Here is a 10,029-nt window from a genome sequence, read left to right as displayed (position 1 = left end):
CTGAGACAGATGATCCACCACAGTGGATGCTCCTCCATGCAGCTCTGCTCTACTCCATCACCCTATCCCAGCATCCTACTCTGTCACACCAACCCTCTGCATGTCCTTCTTCACTACATCCATTAACATTCTCTGTGGTCTTCCTCTTTTCCTCCTGCCTATTCATCATCCTTTGTCCAGTATATCCACTATCCCTCCTCTGTCCAAACCATCTCAGCCTCGCTTCTCTAACTTTGTTTCCAAACTGCTCAACGTGAGCTGTCCCTCTGATGGACTCATTTCTAATCTTGTCCATCTTGCTATCTTCCACTCTGTCACCTGTCTTTTTGTTGGTGCCACCATCTCCAACCATACATACCATCTTGTGAACCTCTTTCACTCTTGCTGCTGAATCAACCCTGACACTCATCTCCACCCACTCCACCATGTTTGCACTCTCTTCTTCACCTCTCCCGCACTGTCCATTGCTTTGGATGATTGGCCCCAGGTATTTAAACTCATCTACCTTCACTGCCTCTTCTCCTTGCAGATTTACTGTTACACCTGTCTCCCAATCATTCTTCTGACTTTGATTCCTCTTCTCTCCAGTGCAAACCTCCACCTCTCCAGGCTCTCGTCAACCACTCCTGCCTGACCTCATCTGTCAGTCTGTCCATCACCGCTGTAAACAAGAAGAGGATCAGAGCAGATCGCTGATGTAATCCATCCACCACCTTGAACCCATCTGTTACTCCTTCGTCACAGCTGACCACTGTCTCACTCATGTCCTGCACCAGCCTCACATACTTCTAACACTCCTGACTTCCTTATGCAGTACCACAGTTCCTCTCTTGGCACCCTATCATCTCCTTTCTCTAGATCCACAAAGACACAGTGAAGCTCCTTCTGACCTTCTCTGTACTCCTTCAACATTCTTAAAGCAAACATCACATCTGTGGTGCTCTTTCTCGGCATGAAGCCATACTGCTGCACCTCTCTTCCTAACCCAGCTTCAGCACCTCTGTCCCATAGCTTCATGGTATGACTCATCAGCTTTATCCCTTGGTAGTTATTACAGCTCTGTGGTACCAGTACACGTCTTTTCCATTCCTCAGGCATCCTCTCGCTCTCCAAGATTGCTTTAAGCAATCCTGCTCCCCTCTCCTGTCATTTGGACCACCCGCCTTCCCACTCTTCATCCTCTTCATAGCTGCCTTCACTTCCTCTTTACTAATCCTCTGCGCATCCTGGTTCACTTCAGCTTTCCTCCATCTGTCCTCCTCTCTCTCATTTCCTTCATTCATCAGCTCCTCACAGCACTCCTTCCATCAACACACTCTCTTCGCTTGTTAGTAGATTTCCATCCTGATCCTTAATCATCCTAACCTGCTGCGCATCCTTTCTGCAGCTGTTAATATTTTTAACTACTTTGCCCACTTGTTGACAGTTGGAACCGTGGACTCTGTAGCTACTCTGGTCTGCTCAAAAGGACTTCACGCTTCGTACTGATGTCCACAGACATTTATTTCTTTTACAGATCATAAACGATGCACGGATCATCAATGGAACACCTGGAACACCGTGAAAACTAAAATAAAGAACAAAATGGCTTCGTTCAAACTCTCGCATTCATATTAAACATAAATCACACATTTCAGTTGTAACACATATTAACAGCATTGCAAATAATCATTACCGTGTGCGCCTGTTGACCAGTAGTAGAATATCGTTAGTAGATTTGAGTCTTTTATCGACGATTTCGTTTCTCTCTGCCTTCTCTTGTGTCCGTTCTCTCCCGCTACTGACAACACACACTTCCGGGTCATGCATTTCCATGACTTAATACAAATATAGTTTTCTTTTAAGCACCGGTAATTTTACAAACAAACATTAACTGAAATGCCATGTAACTTATTGTTATAAAATAATTGTGCCATTATTAAACCAAAATTAGCAAATAAAATCTCGTAGCATATTCCTACTTCCTGTCACTACGGCAACCCACACAGACCACCATAGCGTCAGCTACACTCCCACCAAATTACCTTTGATATACAATGTAAATGTTACATTTTACAATATTCTTACAAATAAATCAATGGTAATTTCCAAATATACACTTTCCTCAAACTTTACACATTTAGAAATACAATAACAGTGGGATATACCCTTTAACTACTTTCTACAAGAACAACCAACTTTTGAATGGGTCTTTCAATAATAGATGGCTTATGTAAGCGTTCACCCTTCTTCCCCAGTTTTCTGTCTCCAACTTGTAGTGTCACTTTCCTAACCAGTCCATCATCATCTTCATGTACACGTACAACTCTGCCAAGTGCCCATGACTAAAGTGCAGTGTACTTGATGTTCACTCACTAATCTGATGTAGGAACACTGTCCATATCCTTGACTGCTTGCGTCAGAGAAGTGGTGAAGTTCAACTCTCAGGACTTCACCGAAGTTCGTGGGCTTGAAGCACCTGGGGATCTGATTTTCTAAATCTTTTATCCAACTCTCCCACCTTAGCTTCAGTTCAGTAGGTAGTGGATCATCCCACCCAATGCCCTTATGACACATTTCTTGCAACATTCTTTTCCCTTCCAAGATGAAAGGGGATAAGAACCCTAAGGGGTCGTAGAGGGATGCTACAACTGAGAGAATACCACGCCGTGTCAGTGGTTTCTCCTCAAGTGTTACTTGGAAGAAGAAGTTGTCACTTTCTACGTTCCACCTTACACCTAGTACTCGTTGCACTGGAAGGTCACTGTAGTTGAGCTCAACATCTTTTATCTCAGCTGCACGTTCTGCCACATCGACTGAGTCTAGAACATCTCTGTTGTTGGAGAGAAACTTGTGAAGGTGCAGCTTTCCTTTGGCACACAAAGCCTGAGCCTCTTTCACAAGCTCAGTTGCCTCTCCAACAGTTTCCACACTTACAAGGCCATCATCCACGTAGAAATGCTTTTGGACAAAGTTAGCTGCTAACTGGTACTCTTTTTCATTTTCATTGGCCAGATGTTTCATACCATAATTAGCACAGCCAGGGGATGAGGATGCCCCAAAGAGGTGGACTTTCATTCGGTATTCTGAGGGCTCTGAGTCTGTGTTCCCATTTTCCCACCAGAGAAACCTCAAATAGTCTCTGTCCTCTGAGTTGACGGGGAACCTATGAAACATCTTCTCCACATCACACATGATTGCAATGGGGTGCTTGCGAAAACGGCACAGTACTCCTGTCAGTCCATTTGTGAGATCAGGCCCTGTTAGCAGATGATCGTTTAAAGCTGTCCCTTTAAACTTTGCAGAGCAGTCAAATACCACCCTGATCTTGTCCAGCTTTCGTGGGTGATAAACGCCTTGGTGTGGTATGTACCAGACATTTCCTGTTGTTGGCTGTGTGTCCACTTTTTCAGCATCACCATCTCTGAGAACTCCTTCCATGAACTTTACATAATCACCTTTAAACTTGGGATCTCTGTCCAGTTTCCCTTTGAGGTGCTTTAAACGAACAAGAGCAAGAGCTTTGTTGTTTGGGAGCTGTGGGCGTGCTTTAAAGGGAAGAGGCATTTCAAGATGACCATACTCATTCTGATTAATTCCTTCTTTTAAGATTTGGAGGAACTGAATATCATCTTGTGATATATCATTGTCATTTGACCTGGTATCTGCAAAATCTAACTCAAGTGCCTTAATAATTGCTGATGGAGTTACAGGAGGTACCTCTTTCACAGATACACGATGACACAGACCAGTTACATCTCTTGCATTGACAAACTGCGGTGCCCCTCCTACAATGCTCCAGCCTAGGTCTGTTCTTACAGCATAAGGCTCGTTGCTGCCACCAGTGATGACCTCTCTGGGAGCTAGGGCTCTGGAGCAGTCATAGCCTATCAGCAATCCAACTGCACAATCCATTAGAGGAGGAAGGTCTTGAGCAATGTTTGCAAGATGTTTCCATTTGCTGGCGGTTTGGCATGTAGGAATGTGTGTGCGCTCAAGTGGAATAAAGTCTCTTGTGTAAGCTGGAGGTAGGTCAATGGATGTATTGGAGAAGAATCCTCTGACTTTAAGTCCTTGTACTCTCTGACTCTTCACAATACTGTCTCTTTTGACCATGGTTGCGAGCTTTAGTTTTACTGGCTCTGTTACTGCCCGCAGCTTTTCACACACTTCCTGATCAACAAACGTGTGGGTGCTTTGCGTATCTAATAGCGCATACACCAAAGTCTCATTGTTAGGAGTATTAGTTGCTGATATCCACACTGGCACAATCATTGAGGTGCTCCCATTATCACCTCCTTCCACTGAGCAAGACAGTGAGGACATATTTTGTTCTGCTTTTCTTTGTTCAGGTTCGTCTGCTGGAGAGCGGTCTTCATGCAGAGGGGTTGGATGGCTCCTTTTGCATATGCTGCACATGGCTCTGTTTTTACAGTCTCTAGAATTATGACCTTTCCTCAAGCATGCAAAACACAGTTTGTTTTCATGAACAAATTTTCTCTTGTCATCCGCAGACATTTCTGTTAGCTTTGGACATTTGTGTACGGTGTGGTTTTCTCCACAACAAATGCACTTGCTCAGGCTTGAGATTTGTGGTGGTATGTCTCTTTTCTTTCGTTTATCAGAGTCTCTTGGCTTGATTTCCTCTATATTAGGCTTAGTTGCAGTGGCTGAGGTGTCTGAAGCCTTTACATTAGTGACAAATGCATTTGCTTTTGTGCGTTTTGCTTCTCTTACTGGGATTTCTGCAGGTGGCTTTAGAACATGTAAGGACGACACTGGGTTACAAGCTATGCGTGCCTCCTTAGAGATAAAGGAAGCAAAGTCTTGGAAGCTTGGATAGTCCTTACCTTGATCTAGCTGTTCTGTTACATAGCGATTCCACCTGGATGTTATCCAATCTGGGAGTTTGACCAGCAACTTCTGGTTCTCCTCACAGTCATTTAGCACTTGTAGACCTTTTATGTGAGGCATTGCATTGCTACATGTTTGCAGGAAATCACTGAACTCTCTCAGTTTGACAAACTCTTTTCCACCAATTTTTGGCCATTTGTTAAGTTTCTCTCTAAAAGCACGTTGCACTATAAATGAATGTCCATATCTTGCATCGAGCCTGTCCCATGCTTGCTTATAGGCTTCTTCATCTTTCCGGTAGAAGCTGCCTTCAAGTGTGGATTTTGCCTCTCCTGCAATGTATCTTTGCAGGTAAAATAGCCTGTCTGCAGGATTTGAGCAGCGTCTTTCTATAAGAGCTTTAAAGCTTGTGCTCCACTCTATAAACTTTAGAGGGTCACCATAAAACACAGTAGGCTCTGGAGCAGGTAACCGAGTAAGAGCTATTGACTCTTGAACTGCCTGCACAATGGCTGACTCATTTTTTGTGACTGGCTGGGCATCACTGTGACATTCAATATAAGAGGTGGACAGGCTAGAACTTACTTTACCATGTGCACATTTCTCATTTTTGTCTTTGATCTCCTCTTCAGTGTAAACCTTCAGCTTTGCTTGCATTACTTCAATGTCTCTTTGGTTTTCAAGCCTTTTCAGTTGTTGACGATGAGCTTCAATAGCATCTTCCATTTCAATTTCAGCTTTCTTTGCAGCTAGCTGTGCGGCTGTCTCGGCTCTCTTGTGAGAGATGCTGGTTGACTCTGAGAAATGGTCAGAATGAGGGCTGCGTGCAGTTACTCTGGAGGTGGTAGATCCATATATTGATCTGGCATATTCATTGTCAAGGAGCATGCGTAATCTTGCCTTTTCTGCTACCGCATCAAACTCACTTGCATCCTCTGTTAGCCGTACTCTCATTAACCGCATCAAGTCCAAAGTTACAGCAGAGCATGCATCAACTTTCCTCCGAATTTCTTGATTTGGGGCTGTTTGCTTTCTGATATCGTCATACAGTTCTTTCAATTCAGAATCAAACAATTCAACATCATCCATCATGCTGTATAAGTCTTTTTCTGGGCATTCTTCCTTTAATCTTGTGCGAATGTCTCTTACTTTAATTTTCCACTTGTCGTAGACTGACTGGAACTTTCTTTCCTTTTGGACCAATTCTTGCTCTTTTAGCTCCTGCATTTTAGGTGTAAAATGTCTTTCACGGGAGGATTTTCTAATCTCTGTTTTAGCTTGATCAGTTACAGCATACTTTACAGTTTCTTTTGGTCTTACATCTGCTTCTGTACATTGTTTGCCTTGCTCTTGAGGCTCATGGTTAATATGGCTATCATTTTGTAACAAGGGATTATCATTGGAAGTCATTTTGTGTTTATTCAACTCTTATTCATCCATCAGTAGCAGAGGCCGTTTAATTACACAATCTGACCATAGGATGCGCATTTGGACTTGATCTTACTCCCGCAGTTGAACTCTGAAGCCTGTAGCTTGCGGCAGGATGTGAAGAACTCTGGCGCCGCCTTGTGGATGCAGGGTGAAGCCGCCTCAGTGCGCCGTATCAGGTCACGTGTCGCTATAACGCCCCCTCGGTGCGATGAATCAGGTCACGTTTTCACTGTAGCTACTCTGGTCTGCTCAAAAGGACTTCACGCTTCGTACTGATGTCCACAGACATTTATTTCTTTTACAGATCATAAACGATGCACGGATCATCAATGGAACACCTGGAACACCGTGAAAACTAAAATAAAGAACAAAATGGCTTCGTTCAAACTCTCGCATTCATATTAAACATAAATCACACATTTCAGTTGTAACACATATTAACAGCATTGCAAATAATCATTACCGTGTGCGCCTGTTGACCAGTAGTAGAATATCGTTAGTAGATTTGAGTCTTTTATCGACGATTTCGTTTCTCTCTGCCTTCTCTTGTGTCCGTTCTCTCCCGCTACTGACAACACACACTTCCGGGTCATGCATTTCCATGACTTAATACAAATATAGTTTTCTTTTAAGCACCGGTAATTTTACAAACAAACATTAACTGAAATGCCATGTAACTTATTGTTATAAAATAATTGTGCCATTATTAAACCAAAATTAGCAAATAAAATCTCGTAGCATATTCCTACTTCCTGTCACTACGGCAACCCACACAGACCACCATAGCGTCAGCTACAGACTCTGAGTAAGATTTGTTTTAATATGAGAGTCATAAATGCATCTAAGTAGGGTATTACTATTGGCCGTGATCATGGACACTTGCTGCTGTTGGCAAATCGCATCAATACTTTCTACCCTTTCTAAAGCTTTACATCCTATATTGCTGACTGCGTAGGAAAAGAATGAGTGTGAATGTGGCACGTGTTTAAACTCTGGATCTAATCTCCTCCGGAGCGTATAGGGTGTTCATTGTAAGTTAAAAGATTAAAAGAGAGCCATTTTTGTGAGATTTAAAAACTGCTTCTTAGTATACTAACTATGACTGGGAGCACTGAAGCTCTTCTGGAGGCTCTTGGTGGTCCATCGCCTGCCAAATGGTCTGGCACAGTTTTTGTTTTTTCTTGAAAGGAAAAATCCCTTCATTTGTCATCCATCTATAGTATCATAATTGGTGTTTTACCCAGAAAGGGAAATTTTGCCATCTTTGAAGCATAAAATTGATTCCACTTGTGGGAGTTGCTGATCTGACCTTTGTACAAAACATATTTTTCATCTTTGTCTGGAAAGACAAAGACACCTGTCGGAAGCTTCATTTAGAGTTAAGAAATGCCCATGTTTATAGCCAAGAAAGCATTTATATATTTCCACTATAAAAGTACCTGCTTTTGCCTTTACAGAGATCATATCTGATAAAAGTTCAATTCAGCATTTGTGACTCATCAACTTGAGTTGATGAACTTTTTTTTTTTTGCTTGACCAAAGCTTTTGCTGGTGGTTAGGAACCCACAGGTTGTCGTATTGCAGGACTTTTTTTTTCACAGGTGTGGAGCTCATCTTGGTTAAAACAGATGAGTGAGTGAGTTTGTTTTGCTGAAAATCCCCCTTTTGTCATTTGGGAAGTCCATGCTTGTAGTGGGGCCACCTGCTTAAAAACATGTTTACTTGTGTTTTGTGAGAGTTTTTAGCGGCTTTTGAACTGCCGGGTTGCTGCACGGTGTTTGAAGTCTTTCTGTGGTTGTTTCCTCACCTCATGTTTCTCACCACATTTGCACGCATTGTAAATCCGCCTGTTTCTAATGGCCAAAAACTTTGGTGGAAAATTCAGAACCAATAAGGTTATTTACATGTATACTTGGATATTATCTTACCCTGCAAAAATTCAGCTTTTCAGGTCACACCAGCTTGATTTCATGTCACTCACTGTATCAGCGTAGCTGTAAATTTAATGCATTCTCTAAAAACCTTTATTAGGTTTGAACAGCAAAAATTGGATTTTCATGTTTTCCAGCCCTACTTGAACCTCATAATACACATTAATACTCATTTAACACCTGGCAAAATGCTGCCCTCTAGTGGTGAATAAGAACAATATAGTTCAATATAAAAAAAATAATATCCTGACTGCAATTCTAGTGATAGCATATTCTAATTGGAAATACTATTTCAGAGACCTATTAATGATGAAAGCCTGATGCTATTCATAACTTAATCATCAAAGTTTTAAGAGGAAAAGTTGATTCTCCATCCAAACCAGTTCTGATATTTCATGGCATAACCAAAAGATTGGTTAAATCAGCGTTGGTATTAAATATTTTAAAAGGAAAAATGGTCTAAAAGTCAGTTTTAATTCCAGTTTTCTGATGACTAATTTATGAAATAAATGTATTTATTAAATTTTGATCACTTTACATATACAATTAGGTTATATATTTACAGTTACACAACTTTCATATTCTTATTTCAGTCTTCCCCCAGTATATATGAAATGAAGCTTTAAATAAAGATGAATATTTAGCCTCCTGAGACCCTGCGTCCACATATTGGGACATTACATTTTGGCTGTGCTGCACCTTATACTTCATTGTGCTCAAGAGTATTTTATACTTTAAGTCATGTTGTTTCTGTTGTGTTATGCTATAAAATAATCCCAGTGTCCATATCTGAGGACATCTTTTTTCTCACAAAAGTAACAACGTAGCAAAATAAAACTTCTTGTTCAAAGAGGAAGCTTAGTATATGTACATTTCAGGTCCATCTAATCACAAATATCTAGGAGAAACTGAAAATGCATCACAAACAGGAGCTCGGGTCTCAGGAGGTTAACTGAAGTGCACATTCTGAGTTCTAATGCAAAGGATTAAAATTAAAATGTAAGATTGTGACATTGAATCTGTTGTTAAACGCAGTCCTTGTTTTTTTCAGTGTCTCCAATTCTGTACCACCGGAAGCCATGCACGCCTGCGTGTGACATTACCTCCACTGTGTTTTTACAGGTTTATGTAATATCATTGGGATCATGAGCCATTTCAGCTCATTGTGCTGCTTGTGATCTTAGTTTCATGTGTTCAAACCTTTTTCCTTTTTTTCTGTTTAGCTCATGTGGCCGCAGGACCGATGAGCAATGGTCACCTAATGAGTCTTCACTGAAATTGTGCTTCAGGCCAAGGTATTTGTGGTTTTATGGGCACTTTTTCATTTTCACAAGAAACTCGCACTGTAACTCCTCCTGTAGAATATTGGTCACATTTTAGTGAAACTAGTTTAATTTGTCCTGGGTGCGAGGAGGCTGAAGATTGGTTTGAAACTTGTAATTGTGGTAGACTTGTATACTCATTGGTCCATAAGGGGTCATTCTTTACCATGGAAAGGTTTTGCCATCATCCATCACTGTTGTTTTCCATGGACATCCAATTTATTTTAGCATTTCTATTTTTATTCTCTCCTGAGAATGCACCCAAATATTGATTTATCCACTCGTAATGTTGCAGCGTCTCTTTGGACAGGTGCAGATGTGAACGCTCGTTGTTGGTTCACAGCTTCTGAACGCACTTGTATTCAAATTCAGACCTTTTAAAATCTATGTTGATATTTCGGGAAGAGTGTCCAGGACCTCGCTCTGTATTATCAGGACAAAAGTTGTGTAACAGCAGAATTCCTGTTCAGTCTTCTTTAGATTTAATTTTCTCAGAATAGTCCAGCACATGT

At 41.4% G+C, this 10,029-nt stretch overlaps 1 protein-coding gene across 1 annotated transcript; it reads right to left on the bottom strand.

Moving 5' to 3' along the window:
• Positions 1–2,507: 2,507 nt before the first annotated feature.
• LOC115787100 (uncharacterized) lies at positions 2,508–7,037 on the bottom strand. The gene is made up of 5 exons (XM_030739672.1): positions 6,728–7,037; positions 4,830–6,619; positions 3,700–3,881; positions 2,677–3,477; positions 2,508–2,576 (listed from the first exon to the last, which is right to left on the bottom strand). Exons 2-5 carry the CDS (start codon positions 6,241–6,243, stop codon positions 2,508–2,510), a joined length of 2,466 nt encoding a protein of 821 aa, XP_030595532.1. The 5' UTR covers positions 6,244–6,619; positions 6,728–7,037.
• Positions 7,038–10,029: the final 2,992 nt, after the last annotated feature.

Source organism: Archocentrus centrarchus, chromosome 10 (assembly GCF_007364275.1).
Source record: "Archocentrus centrarchus isolate MPI-CPG fArcCen1 chromosome 10, fArcCen1, whole genome shotgun sequence".
In the NCBI taxonomy this organism is placed as follows: Eukaryota; Metazoa; Chordata; class Actinopteri; order Cichliformes; family Cichlidae; genus Archocentrus; species Archocentrus centrarchus.
The sequence above is the reverse complement of the archived record's forward strand: the minus strand, read 5'-3'. Positions and strand labels throughout refer to the sequence as shown.